General features: G+C 36.8%; 1 protein-coding gene across 4 annotated transcripts in view; it reads left to right on the forward strand.

Annotated features, from left to right (window-relative positions):
* Positions 1 to 6512: 6512 nt before the first annotated feature.
* Positions 6513 to 14520, forward strand: part of USP9X (ubiquitin specific peptidase 9 X-linked) — an 85636-nt gene continuing 77628 nt past the window's right edge. For all 4 annotated transcript variants that reach the window (XM_055393954.2, XM_055393957.2, XM_055393956.2 and 1 more), the window contains exons 1-4: positions 6513 to 6653; positions 10834 to 10979; positions 12595 to 12674; positions 14353 to 14465. In XM_055393954.2, the coding sequence (XP_055249929.1) occupies positions 6558 to 6653; positions 10834 to 10979; positions 12595 to 12674; positions 14353 to 14465 (435 nt within the window). In that variant the 5' untranslated portion in view covers positions 6513 to 6557. The remainder of the gene's footprint in view (positions 6654 to 10833; positions 10980 to 12594; positions 12675 to 14352; positions 14466 to 14520) is intronic.

Genomic DNA, 14520 nt, shown 5'->3' on the forward strand with positions numbered 1-14520 from the left:
ATGTATATAAGGATGATCTATCAAGTTAGTTTCTAATGAATGCATTTTGGTGATCAGTAAATAATTTGTTGGACTGTTGAACTTGCCATTGTTGCTTGTTTATCTCTCAACACAATGTGTAATGTTAGTTCCACAACAGCAGAGAGATTTGCCAGCTGTGTAATATTATGTATTTATTCCTTTATGCTTAAAACAATATGTGGCCCACTGTAGATACTCATCATATGTTTCTTAAATGACTAAGCTTTGAGTTTTTATTTTAACATCCTTTATGTTTTGGATGAAAAGAGAAAAATTTGGAAAGAGAAGGGACTCTTAGGATCATTTATGTGGAATTGTGGAGACTCAGTGTGCTGTTTAAAAGAGATTCTGGAATGTAGGGAAAGTTTGAGCAGAGATGAAGAATGTAGAGAAGGACCATTCTTTGTCTTGAGGGTTTCTGTGGTATTAAGGCCCTTCCATTTGAAAGCTGCTATAGAAATTCAGTCCTGCAAAGTTTAAAATAAATACAAATGTTTGACGTTTATGGAATACTAAGTTATTTAGTATAATGGGTGACCAAGCGTTATCCCGGTAAGCATGATGCTATTCCCATCTTGGAAGATGCTAAGTTTGAATATAAAAATACTGTAGGTTCTAAAGGGACTATCCTTTTCAACAAAATAACACTAAGGTAAATGGAAAGGCAGCAGTCTGAGACCTCTTCCCAGATAAAACACCTAATATTGCCATTTTGTATTGCAGAAAATCCAAGATGCATTCTGGTGAAATTCATATGAAAGGGAGGGAGAACAATGACCCTTGCAGTACTCTTGTTTTTCTAAAATAAAATGTTAAGCTTCAAACTTTACTTTGTACAGTAAATTTTCACATTGTGATTTGTTGACTTTTAGTGTTTCTACAGGAAGTGGTGGCTATTGTGTCAGATTTTAAATGATTTGAGTGATTATTGAGTTGGTCAGTTCTGTGTAGGATACTGCTACTTTGATTTGGTAGAAAGTTTGTTCTAACTCAGCTGCTGCTGCTGCTGCTGCTGCTAAGTCACTTCAGTCGTGTCCGACTCTGTGTGACCCCATAGACAGAAGCCCAACAGGCTCCCCCGTCTCTGGGATTCTCCAGGCAAGAACACTGGAGTGGGTTGCCATTTCCTTCTCCAATGTGTGAAAGTGAAAAGTGAAAGTGAGGTCAGTCAGTCACGTCTGACCCTTAGCGACCCCACAGACTGCAGCCTACCAGGCTCCTCCATCCATGGGATTTTCTAGGCAAGAGTACTGGAGTGGCTTGCCATTGCCTTCTCCGTCTAACTCAGCTATGAATGCCTAAATATCTGTGCCTTGGAAGATAAGCTCCTTTAGAACCTTGAGAGTACTTCTTGTAATCAAGTAAAGGAGTGTGATAGCGATTCAAATCCTATCCACTTAAATTGAATGGGATTTATTAAGAAAGGTACCAGTGTTCCAGGGGATTCCCTGATGGTTCGGATGGTAAAGAATCTGCCTGCAGTGCAGGAGACTGTGGTTCGATCCCTGGGTCAGGAAGATCTGCTAGCCACTCCAGTATTCTTGCCTGGGAAATCCCATGGACAGAGGAGACTGGCGGGCTACAGTCCATGAGGTGGCAAAGAATTGGACACGATTGAGTGACTAACATTTCACTTAAAAAAAAAAAAAATTAAGAAAGCTACTAGTGTTGGAAATTTCCTGGCCGTCAGTGGTTAGGACTCCACAGTCTCACTGCCAGTGACCCAGGTTCGATCCCTGTGAGGAAACTAAAGGCTTGAAAGCCCTGTGGTGTAGCCAAAAAAAAAAAAAGAAGAAGAAAAAGGAGGGAAAAAATAGTGGTGTTATTCTTGGGTAACATAGTTGTAGTGTATCTTAGATTTTTTTTTTCCCTCCATTCAGACTTTCGAAATTATATTTCAATACATTATTTTCAAATTCTTAGCTCAAATATTCAATAACTCTGCACAGTACACTATAGAAAAGGAAATTAAAACTTTTGAGAATCACTGTGTGTTTGGTATTTATGAAACACTTTTATTAAAATAATTCTCATGACTTTTTTCTCTTTTTGCTGTGCTACATGGCATGTGGGATTTTAGTTCCCCAACCGGACATCAAACCTCTGTCCCCTGCCTTGGGAGCATGCAGTCTTAACCACAGGACCACGAGGGAAGCCCCTTCATGGCATTTTTGTGGGTAGCACTGTCTGCTTTAAAGACCTGGAATATTAGTGAGAGTACTTGTTCCTGGACTTTGATAGGGCAGCTTGTAAGTGGCAGAGGTGGGGAGGTGGGGTTTTGAGCAAGAGTTATGTTTGAATCCAGAAGTTACTTTTAATTGCTGCATTCCTGTGTCTTGTTCTTAATCTCTCAACCTAGCACACTAAGGAAAAAATACCCAGTTCTTATCTGGTGGTAGAGAGATAACTGTTAAACATAGCAGGATGGAGCGGAGTATATGCTGTGCTGAGACCTACTGTGCCTGCCCAGCACAGAAATGTGGAGAAGATGATTTAGTTCTGTGGTCTGAGAGAAAGGTGTTTTATTTGGAGAGAGGTCTCAGACTGCTGCCTTTTCCATTTACCTTAGTGTTATTTTGTTGAAAAGGATAGTCCCTTAGTTATCCACAGAATGCTTTTGTCTAGAATAATTTGCCCTCTGACTTTTGCCAGATATTTTTGATTTGTCTGTAGATGGAGAGTTACTGAGATGCATATGGATGGAACGATGTTGAGCATAAATAAACAACATGAGAATATAATTTTAAGATGTTTTAAGTTAATGTCCTAATGTTAAAGGAGTACAAAGCAAGGGAGCCGTTTTATATATATATAGATATAGATATATATATATTATTGTGGGAAAAATATATAACTGATTTTAACCATTATTAAGAATACAGTTCAGTGGCATTAAGTGCATTAACATTGTGCAAGCATCACTGCCAACCATCTCCACAAGTTTTCATCCTCCCAAACTGCAGCTCTGTACCTCTTGATCAATAATTGCCCGTCATCCCACTTTCCAACCCCTGGTAACCACCTTTCTACTTTCCTTCTCTGAGTGTAGTTACCTCATATAAGTGGAGTCATGGACCATTTGCCCCTTTGTGACTGATTTGTTTCATTTAACATTATGTCCTCTAGGTGCATCCAAGTCAGGATTTTCTTCCTTGTTAACACTAAATACTATTCCACTGTGTGTGTATACCAAATGTTTATCCATTCACCCTTGGGTTTGCTTCCTGGAAATACCTTTTGAAGAGTGATGGCATTGGTTTAGTGGACAAAGTAATAGAATTCACTTTAGAGTTATTAACTTATCTGTGTTTTGTTCAAGTCACTTCATAGAGCCATGGTTTTCTAGTTTACAGGAAAATACCACATTCTATTCTAAAGGAGATCAATCCTGGATGTTCATTGGAAGGACTTATGCTAAAGCTGAAACGGCAATACTTTGGCCACCTCATGTGACGAGTTGACTCACTGGAAAAGACTCTGATGCTGGGAAAGGTTGGGGGCGGGAGGAGAAGGGGACGACAGAGAAGGAGATGGCTGGATGGCATCACCGACTCGATGGACATGAGTTTGAGTGAACTCCGGGAGTTGGTGATGGACAGGGAGGCCTGGCGTGCTGTGATTCATGGGGTCGCAAAGAGTTGGACACGACTGAGCGACTGAACTGAACTGATACCATATGATGCTAGAAGGCAAAAATGGGGAAACAGTGTCAGATTTCATTTTCTTGGGTTCCCAAATCAATGTGGATAGTGACTGCAGCCACAAAATTAAAAGGCACTTGCTCCTTGGAAGAATAGCAATGACGAATCTAGACAGTATATTAAAAAGCAGAGACATCACTTTTCTGACAAAGGTCCATATAGTCAAAGCTATGGTTTTTCTATTAGTTATATGGATGTGAGAGTTGGACCATAAAGATGGCTGAGCGCCAAAAAATTGACACTTTCGAACTGTGGTGTTGGAGAAGACTCTTGAGGGTCCCTTGAACTGCAAGGAGATCAAGCTAGTCAATCCTAAAGGAAATAACCCTTGAATATTCATTGGAAGGACTGATGCTGAAGCTGAAGCTCCAGTACATCAGCTGTCTGGTGCAAAGAGCCAACTCATTGGAAAAGATGCTGATGCTGGGAAAAATCGAGGGCAAGAGGAGAATGGGGCAACATAATGAGATGGTTGGATGGCATCACAGACTCAATGGACGTGATTTTGAGCAAACTCAGGGAGATAGTGAAGGACAGAGAAGCCTGGTTCGCTTCAGTTCATGGGATCACAGAGTTGGACATGGCTTAGCGACTGAAAAACAACCCATCTGATGCTAATGAATCCATGTCCCACTCTTTTGTGAACATTAGTGTTCTCTTCAAGACCCCCACCCCCAAGTTTGCCTTCGGTTCCTGACCTAGAGTCAGCTGTTTAGTGGATATTTTCACTGTTGTTTCAGTGTCAAAAACTGTACTTGTCTCTGATGTGACTACTATCTACTTATTGTTCTCTCCCCACCCCTTTGAAAAGAAGTGGAAAGGATATCAAAGTTCAGTATTGTAAAAGCCAAGGAACCTCAGGTTCAGGAATGGACGTGGGAGTAGTGGCGGCCAGTCGTGGCTAATTCTGAGAAGAGAACAGACAGGGTGAACAGCAACAGACAGTCATTGGACTATCAGCTGTCGATTAGTAGAGCATTGATCAGTGAACCAGACCTCCTTCCCCCTCCAAAGTACATATTTATAAAGATTTGCATGTAATTTGGGGGGAGTTAATCCTCAAACCTGTCCATAGACCTCAACTGCGGTCTAAAACCCACTGGCTTAAAACAGTCTTGATAGCTTAGATGCAACTAGATGATGAGAGGGAGAATGGAAGAAAGGAAGGGGAAAGCAGAGGCATTCTTTTTAAGATTTGGGGGGAGAGGGAAGGATGGAAGTTGGTGAATTTTCATTTTGGTAATGAAGATTCAAGCACATTTATAGGCTAAGAGACATCCAGGAAAAGATTGAGGGGGGTGACAATTGGGATATCATTCATTGGGGATCATGAGTAATGGGATCAAAAGGAAGAGACTGGAGCAGGGTTGAAGTAGAGAAGATTGAAGTTGAGTCGGTTAGCTGATGTTTTGAGTGGTAAGAAAAAAAATAGTTAAACAATTTGCCAGCCAACCCAAAATGGCTTAAGAAAATGATAGGTGGGTTTTTTAATTGTCTACTTCACATAAAACTTTTTTGTAATGTAGGTTGTATAAAAATGGAAAGCAAAAGTGAGAGAGAGGCTGTTCAACCATGTTACCTTTTGTTTTTCCACTTTACGTATTAAAGGTTTTTCTGTTTTTAGCCTCACCAGTGCTTGATATTATCAGTCTTAAACTTTTTATTATTCCAGTTTGATAAGTGAAAGGAAATCTTCTTAGAGCCTCATCTCTGGGTAAATTGATTAAGTTTGAGGCAAACATGGAGTAAATGGAAATGTGGTTTCCTTAAAACTAAATACCTGTAAATCAATCAGTTGAGGTTCTCGTTCTTGTGGCATATTAGAATCACTTATGGGGGAGATATTTTTAAAAGTACTGATGCCTAGGCTTAACTCCACAATATTGTTTATTCATTCTGGAAAGGGGTTTGGACATCAGTGTTTTTAAAAGCACCTCGGATGATTTTACTCTGCAGGCAAGCATACAGAATCGAGGGTTTGGTGGTCTTCCTCTATAGGCCTTTGCTGCTCAGGTAGCAAAGAATTCCATTGTTAAACAGTTTGGGAGCCCTGCTGTGGCTCTGAGAGTGCCTGTGGCCAAAACCTTCCCAAAAGGGGAAAGTCAAGGTCATTTGACAAAACAGGTTGTATTGGAGGAGTAGGATACAGTTTGAAGCCTCTCCAAAGAAAAAGTTCCCCAAAGTTTTAAAGTTTCTGTTAAAACCACTTGTACATTTGTTTCGAAACTATTTTAATACCCATGTACCAGTGATAAATGTTAGTTGTACAGTTCTTCCTGATATTTTTAATAATCAGATTTTATTACTTGGTTTATGTCTTAAATACGTTTGTGAAATTGTGTATATTCAAGGCATTAGCAAGTTGAAGACAGTTTTTCCCACTCCATAATTGAATCGAAATAACAGCCAAATAAATAACCTTGATAATGTCTTTGGAATCCCAGGAGGAAACTGAAATACTATGAGACTGTACTTGTATGTTTTCTTGATGTAACTACTGATGTACTATTATCAGTTTATTTAAATATAGTATTAATGAAACCAACTTTTCACTTTGTCCTCTCTTTTATATAGCCACCTTCTCCTGGCTAGATTCACTGGTGATAATTGAATTTGAACAATTCCTTAATGTTTTTTATGTCTAAAACAAATATGCTTTTTTTTCTTCTACTTGTAGGTTATGCAATGGTCTCTGCAAGATGGTTTATTCTTGAATTGGAGCTTTTTAAGACTGACAAATGCTGGTACTTCATCTTCTATAAGTGGACTATAATTTCTTTTTTCAAGACAACTACATAAGCAGACAAAATTGCAAAGATCTGCCCTGTGTCGAGTATGACAGCCACGACTCGTGGCTCTCCAGTAGGAGGGAATGACAGCCAGGGCCAGGCTCCTGATGGACAGTCTCAGCCCGCCCTCCAACAGAATCAGGTAGGACGTTTAAGATACTAGTTAAAGCTACGTTGGTGTATCTGTTATGGGTACAGATATCCCATGTTCTAAATAACTAAATATCCCATGTTCTGAATAATTAGGAGCATGTTCTGAATAATTTGTGAAGTAACCATAAAGCTGTTGTTAAGAAAAATAAACACGCGTCTTACACAGTAACAACAATCTTAAATGCTGCATAGGTGGTGATGCTTGGGTATGTAGCCCCTTTTTTTCCTCTGGTGTCTTATTCTATCAGTAGTCATTAAAGTTAAGCCCTTTGTCAGTTCCAGAGCAAAGCATTAAATCATTTGATGTAGCCTGTGGTGAGAGTATGGACTCAAGTCATGTTGCTTGTGTTCACATTTTAGCTTTGCACCATGCAATGCTAGCTTTAGGACTCTGGGTAAATTATATGACCTTTTAAGCCTCAGTTTTTTTGCTGTAAAAAGATAATAATACTGTAACTACTTCATGGGATCATTAAGAGGATCAAATGAAATAATATTTTCTAAGAGCTTAAAATAGATTTTGGTATCAAGATTTTATGCTGACCTCAAAGCTCAGAGGGTAATCTTTTTCTGTTCTCTGGATGAATTTGTGTAAGATTTCAGTTATCTCTGCATTAATAATTTCACCAGTAAAATCGAAACAATCTGGCCTAGAGCTTTATTTGTGGAAAGGATATAACTGCAGATTCAACTTTTTTCTTAATAGGGGGATTTTCTGATTTGTGTGTGACTTTTGGTAATGTGTTTTCTCAAGGAATTTGTCCACTGCATCTAGATTGTCAAATTTATTGAAGCAAGACCGTTTATAATATCCTTTATCTTTTTAATGTCTTAGGATCTGTGATAGTATCTCCTTTTTCATCCCTGATACTGCTAATTTGTGTTCTCTCTCCTGATTGCTGCCGCTAAGTCACTTCAGTCGTGTCCGACTCTGTGTGACCCCATAGACGGAAGCCCACCAGGCTCCCCCGTCCCTGGGATTACGCTTTCCTAAAGGATTTACCAATTCCATCAAACCTTCCCTCAAACCAGTTTTTGGCTTTAACTCTCTCCCCCCTTCCTACTTGTATGCTTTTAACCCTTATTTCGTGTTCCCTTTTGCTTCTTTTGAATTTGAATTGCCGTTCTTTTTCTCATTTCTTGAAATGGGAGTTTAAATAATTAATTTTCAGCTTTCTATTGTACATACTTTTATACCAGGAAATATTAAATTGAATAAGACAGACATTAAAACTTGTAATGCAGCTCAGACAGCCCTTAGAGGTGAATTTGTCAGTGCGGGGCATGCACGTGAATCACAAGCTTGCTTACAGTTGGTGCATGTTTATGTAGAATTCTGTATGGGTAAGTTTTAGGCAAAAGTTATTATAGAGAACTTATATCTGTCACTTGAGGATAAGTTTTTATTGTCTAGCTATTATAGGTTATTCTCTCTATTTACAAGTATGATAGGAAAGAGTTGCACATATGTGCGCGCCCATGTGCATCCTCTTTCCCTCCCTTCTTCCCCCACTTTCATCCTCTCCCTCTGTCATTTTAGAGAAGTGAGCAAGTCAGGTTTTAATAAATGTCAACTTTATTCCTTTTCCTCTCCAGTTCCCACTTTAAGGACATGTAATACTTAAGTATATAGTCACAGGTCTTGGACAGAGTTAAGTCTTTCCTATGTCATACATTTGTTAGCCAGTACTCATGTTTCTTTAAACGTAGTCAGTTTGTGGTAGATGCCAGAGATTTGTATTTTTAAACCAGGAGCTTGTAGTTCGATTTCCAGTGTCTTTTGCCCTCTCTTTTCTGTTTCATACCTGCACCGTGCACAGACTCCTGAATCATGCGCCAGTGTTTGTGGTTTGCATGTCTTACTCGTATCTTAAGGTATACTAAGAGCTCTTGGGTTTGTAATCTTCAATTTAATATTATGCATCTGCATTATCTCCTCTTCCTTTAAATAGCTCTTTACATTTTTGGAAATGATAATTAAAAAAGGAACAAACAAATTGCATTCTTTCCCTTTTTTGGCCTCGCGGCTTGTGGGATCTTAGTTCCCTGACCAGGCATTGAACCTGGGCCCTTGGCAGTGAGAGCATGGAGTCCTGACCACTGGATCGCCAGGGAATTCTCACAAATTATACTCATAACCGTCTGTAGTATCCCTTTTTTGGTTTCTTATTCTCTACTTTTAAATGTTAGGATTCTAGTTATTTCAAAAGTTTTGGCACTTAATGGACCTGGAAGAAGCAACCATAGCACTAATCACTGCCCACATCATGGCTTACCTTGAATATTTTTTCATATGGGAATTTCTAAAATCAATCAAATTTTTCACTTAATATATAGTAATTTTTTAAAGGGTTCCCACAGGAGAGAATTTTAAGCTCTACTAAAACTCTACTAAAACAGTGATAAATGAAGCAGCCTTGGCAAAGGCCCTATGAGGTGAACACTCTTGGGAGAGGTTTATGGGAGGGTGCAGACTTTCTGGAATGGAATTTGGTAATATATATGTCCGCAGCCCTAAAATAAATAATTTTTACCATTGTTGTACTAATTATATTCCCAGGGTCCTGTCCTAAGGAAAAATTGAAAATCTGTATGTAAAAGATTTATATATAAAAGTATAATTTTATGTTAGCAGTAAAAATTGCAGAATGCTAAATGTCCCTTAATTTTAATTGATTGAATGCTATGGCCATATGGCCATTGCTGCTGCTGCTAAGTCACTTCAGTTGTGTCCGACTCTCTGTGACCCCATAGACGGAAGCCCACCAGGCTCTGCCGTCCCTGGGATTCTCCAGGCAAGAACACTGGAGTGGGTTCATATGGCCATTAATCAGCTCTTTAAAAAAGATTGTTAGTGATGTGGGAAAATACTTAAATGGAAAAAGACACAAACTTAAGTATAATCCCAATTTTATTGAAAATTTATACATATATATGGACAGGATTTGTGGGGGTCACAGAACAAAAATTTCAGGAAATAATTGAAAATGTCTCTGCTGCTTATCTGTGGTGTATTATTATGGGTATCTTAATTGTTATTTTTGTGTTTACAATTTCTGTGAGCGTATCTATAATACACATATACCAGAGGAAATGGGGGGCTTTTTAAAAATTAATGAAGCAGACTTCCTAAGTTACATACTTAAAATGCAAATATTTCTGTTGGGCTTCTAAAACTTGAATTCTGTTCTGTATTTTTTTTGCCTTGAAACTAGCCCTCTAGCACCTGCATAGTGTTCATCATCTTAAGTAAAGATTTGCTGTTTTCTTGCAAATTGACTCTATGAGTTCATGTATAAAGTTTGTAACTAGAATATAGTATACCCACCTGTCTTTTAAGTACAAGCATTTATTTATGCATCTGTTCAGTAAGTGCTAATAAAATGATAAGGAATGGGGCCTTCTCTAAAAGGGCCATCAACCTACAGTGGGTAGAAAATTCCAAACACACACAAAAATCAGCTTAAGTTTTAGATTAGTTTCAATTAGGAAAATAATACCATCTGCTTTCAAAATTAATAAGGGTTGTAAAAGTTCATTCACTTAGTTGTAGAAATACTGTGCACAGCTAAACTATGGAAGGCGGGGGGGAGCACTAACAGTGAAGAGTAAAGTTAGCCTTATTGAAGATGAAGTGACTTGTTTAGAAACCACAATACAGTTTTAATAATTGTTTGGATAGTAGTTTGAGACTAGGGGAACTATGGAATAAGTTATTTTTCCTCTTCAAAATGAAAAAAGTTATAAGTCAGAGACTTTTTAATCTGTAAAATGTGTGCAATAATTTGTATCATGAAGGGCTCATATATGGGAAATGTAAGTGGAGAAGCAGTACACATTGTAGATAAGAACTCAGACTTTAGAATTAGACCTGGATTTAAATCCTGACCACAGAATTGGAGCTGTGTGACCTTGGGCTAATTACGTATTGTCTGAGGTTTTGTTTTTTTTAATCTATTAAGTGGAAGAATACTTCCTTAGGCTGTTGAGGATTAAATGAAATTATATTAAAGTGTAGTAGCACAGAGACTGCCTGATACATCATAAACTTACAGTGATCATATCTTCTTTAAAAATTTAAATTATTTCCCCCTAATCTGTTTTGGTGTTTGAATTATTAGATGTACGTTTGTTATAGAAACTTAAATCTGGAATATCTAATCTTTAAGACCTCGTCGCCTGATTCTTCCAATGAAAATTCCCCGGCAACTCCTCCAGATGAACAAGGTCAAGGTGATGCCCCATCACAGCTTGAAGATGAGGAGCCTGCATTTCCACATACTGACCTGGCAAAGTTGGATGACATGATCAATAGGTGAGTTGATTTTGTCTTTTTTTTGATGTATGTCATACACGGGAAAAACAAGATTTTCAGCATAGTGATTAGTACTAAGAAAAGAGCAAGAGTGGATAGGAATATCACAGTTAACCATGTTGCCTCTTTAAATAACCTTAACATCTTAGTCATTGCCAAGTACTTTGCAACCTGTGGTTCTTAATGGATTTAAAAATGAAGTAACAGTGTCAATAAAGTGTTAAGATTAATGATGATCACTCTAGCTGGTGTATTACTGAAGTAGAACCATATGTGTGATTTCCCTTTTTTCTTATTGGTGAATGGGTTACTGGATGACTTGAATACTTTGTGCATGGCCCTGAGGTAAACCAGGTCATAAAGAGATTGAGTTCCTCAGAGCCTGCCCCATGTCAACTGATTAGTTTGAGGTATTTAAGCATCTCACCCATTTGTTTCTCTTGATCTTCATCTCATGGGAGTAGTTCAGTGTATACATTTTTTGCACTCATAATACAAACATTCACCTCCATCCACCCACCCACCCCCACGCTTTATTTGGAATAAGACTCAGAGAGTAAAAGTTTAAGCTTGTGTGTACGGAAAGGAAAATATTTAAAAAGAAGATAGGGGAAGAGTGTGTCAGGGACCCTCCCCCACACCCCCACAGGTCTGTGGTCTTACACCAGGCTGTAAGCTCAACAAGTGAGTCCTAGGGAAGTGTGACACTCAAAAGGAAAACACACACACTTATTGGGACACTTGCTTTACTTAATTTACTTTTTAAAAACATTCTGATTTCATAACTAATATAATGTAAGTACACACTGTTAAGCATAGAAATATAGTATGTCAGTGAGGTTCACTGTAATTTCCTCCCTCCCAACCAAAAGTTACCACTAGCAATAAGGTGTGCATTCTTCCAGGTTTTCTTTGTGTTTATTATCATAAGTACTGCTTTCTCTACAAATAATGGAATTCTTACTATATTACTGAAATGTTTTCCTCATTTCATTTATCTTAAATTTTTCCTGTTGATATATATTTAATTCATTGTTTTTAGAGATATATTTTAAAGAACACATTAAATGTATATAATGAATTAGTCAAGCAAACAAACAATTGTATAAACTTGTAATGTCCCTGACTGTTCTCCATAGCAGAGATACAATAGCAAAAAGTTGTATTTTGGTTTTCATTTTTTGTTTGGTGGTTGCTCACTCAAGGACAAAATTGCATGTTAGCAAATCTGCTGGGGAAGAGAAACATAAAATTATTTTTTTTAATGTAAATGAGCACTTTCATATGAACTCTAACAATAGATATCCATTTAAGTGATATTTGATTATTATAGTAGTTTTATATCTAAGTTATTAAAATAATTTATTTCCCCCTTCTCTCATCGCTATATTTTTTTCTTGACAGTTCCTTAAAAATTTTTTTGTTTGTAGAGACAACAGATGACACTTAGTCAAACAAAGCAGATAGTCTGCCACCTTTGTGGTTTAATATTTTAGTGTCATTTTAATGTTAATATTTTGATGGTGAGGTAAGTAACTGTAATGAGTAACTCATTTATAGTGCCTCTTTCAGTGTTCAACCAATAAACATCTTTTTATATTATTAAAACTCTTAGGCCTCGATGGGTGGTTCCAGTTTTGCCAAAAGGGGAATTAGAAGTGCTTTTAGAAGCTGCTATTGACCTTAGTAAAAAAGGTAAGTTTAAATGGTATTAGGCTTTCCATATAGTGTATCCTACTAGAAAATAGTTTCACTTCATGCCTGAATACTTTTTCTGTATATTCCTAGACAAGAACATTTAGCTCTTAAGTTTTCTTGCTATGGCTTAAGATTTATACCTGGAGCAAGGGTTCATATCCTTTGGACAACCTTCAAGGATGTTTGTGAACTCTCTGAAGTTATACATGAAATTTGTACATATTCATGTTTAAACTGTCCAGCTTATGTGTTGATTATTTTTTAATACACAGAAAGGTTTGAATTTCCTCTAAAAAAAACTTGAAAGATGAGATACTGTGGTTTTTTTTTAAGAACCCATTTTTTTAAAAACTGTGTTTTTATTGTCTAGAAGTAAAAGCTTAATTTTGGCATTAATTTTTTTCAATGATTGGTTCTTGAGGTGCAACTGAACTCTCTTAGCATAGGGCTACTATTGTAATATCTACTTATTTTTAAGGCTTGGAGATTAAACAGCAGTAACATTTTAGTTTCTGAAATTGGGTAGCCATGGATGTGTTCTAATTATCAGTTGAAATTAATTATTGTAAAAATTGTCTTTGGTACCTTGCTTAAGTCTGTCTCATTCCAAGCAAGGGTAAAATTTCCTTTGTCTTAATTACCCTCCTTCATTTAAAGAATGTGTCTTTAATCTTATAAAACCAATCTAATGAGTTATGAAAATGCATTATCAAATTGCCATTGTTTTCTACTCAAATTTCTTTTGTTCATTTACATATTTATTCATCAGTTCAGCAAATGTTTTGAAGGCTTCTGTCCTAGGCATGTTTTAAGTCCTGACTGTACAATGATAGGTAAAAACACATAATAGTTATTTCATTTAATATCATTGACATTCACGGGACATGCAGTCTCTACCCCTCCCACTCCCCCATATTTCTTTAGGACCCATGGTTTAACTTTAGACAAGGTTCAGGTTTTTTAAAAGTACAGTACTAGGTTTAAATGTCATGTCTTTTGTACAACCAAAATCAGATAATACTTTATATACAAATTGAATGGCTTTTCATTTTGTCGTCGAGAGTTAAAGATTTTGTGTGTGTGTTTGGGGACATGTAGCACTATTGCCTTTCTGAAACCAGATGGAATTAAAGACGTAAAGAAACAGATGTTGAGCCAGTAAGAGAGACTAATAATGAAGATGAAAATTTATCTTTACTTGCTGAAGCTCTTCTTTAGAATAATATAATAGTATTTGTCAAATGGATAATTTACAACCAAAATGAGATTTTAAAAATAGTTGAGAAATATCATTGTTTGTTTGTTTTAAAGTTTGTTGTCAATAAAATACTGTAAAGTATTTAAATCTCCTATCACATTGTTCTCATAACCATTTGTTTTTAATGTTGGGCCACTGTCATAATTAGAAATATTTTCAGTTCATCTTAGTATTACTTGGCTTAATGTACCTTTATACAGTTAAGTATTTTTGAAATTCACTGACAGTTGTTTTTATTTTTCAATCTGTTACTTTTTTGACCTCTTAGATAATGCTATGAATTTTTTTCTGAAACTAGTCTGCAATTTTTAGCTGTTATTGAATATTTTACAGTTACTACTTTTTATCATGTAATTGGACATGGTAAGATAATCAGAGAAATAATTTGTTTACATTAATTTTCTCTCCTTTTCTTAGGCCTTGATGTTAAAAGTGAAGCATGTCAGCGATTTTTTCGAGATGGGCTAACAATATCTTTCACTAAAATCCTTACAGACGAGGCAGTGAGTGGCTGGAAGTTTGAGATTCATGTGAGTCTTTTAATTTAAAAATATGATTTATATATATATATTTGGTTACATAATT

The sequence above is a fragment of the Moschus berezovskii genome, chromosome X (assembly GCF_049115385.1).
Source record: "Moschus berezovskii isolate FMDL1 chromosome X, NW_MosBer_1.0, whole genome shotgun sequence".
Taxonomy (NCBI): domain Eukaryota; kingdom Metazoa; phylum Chordata; class Mammalia; order Artiodactyla; family Moschidae; genus Moschus; species Moschus berezovskii.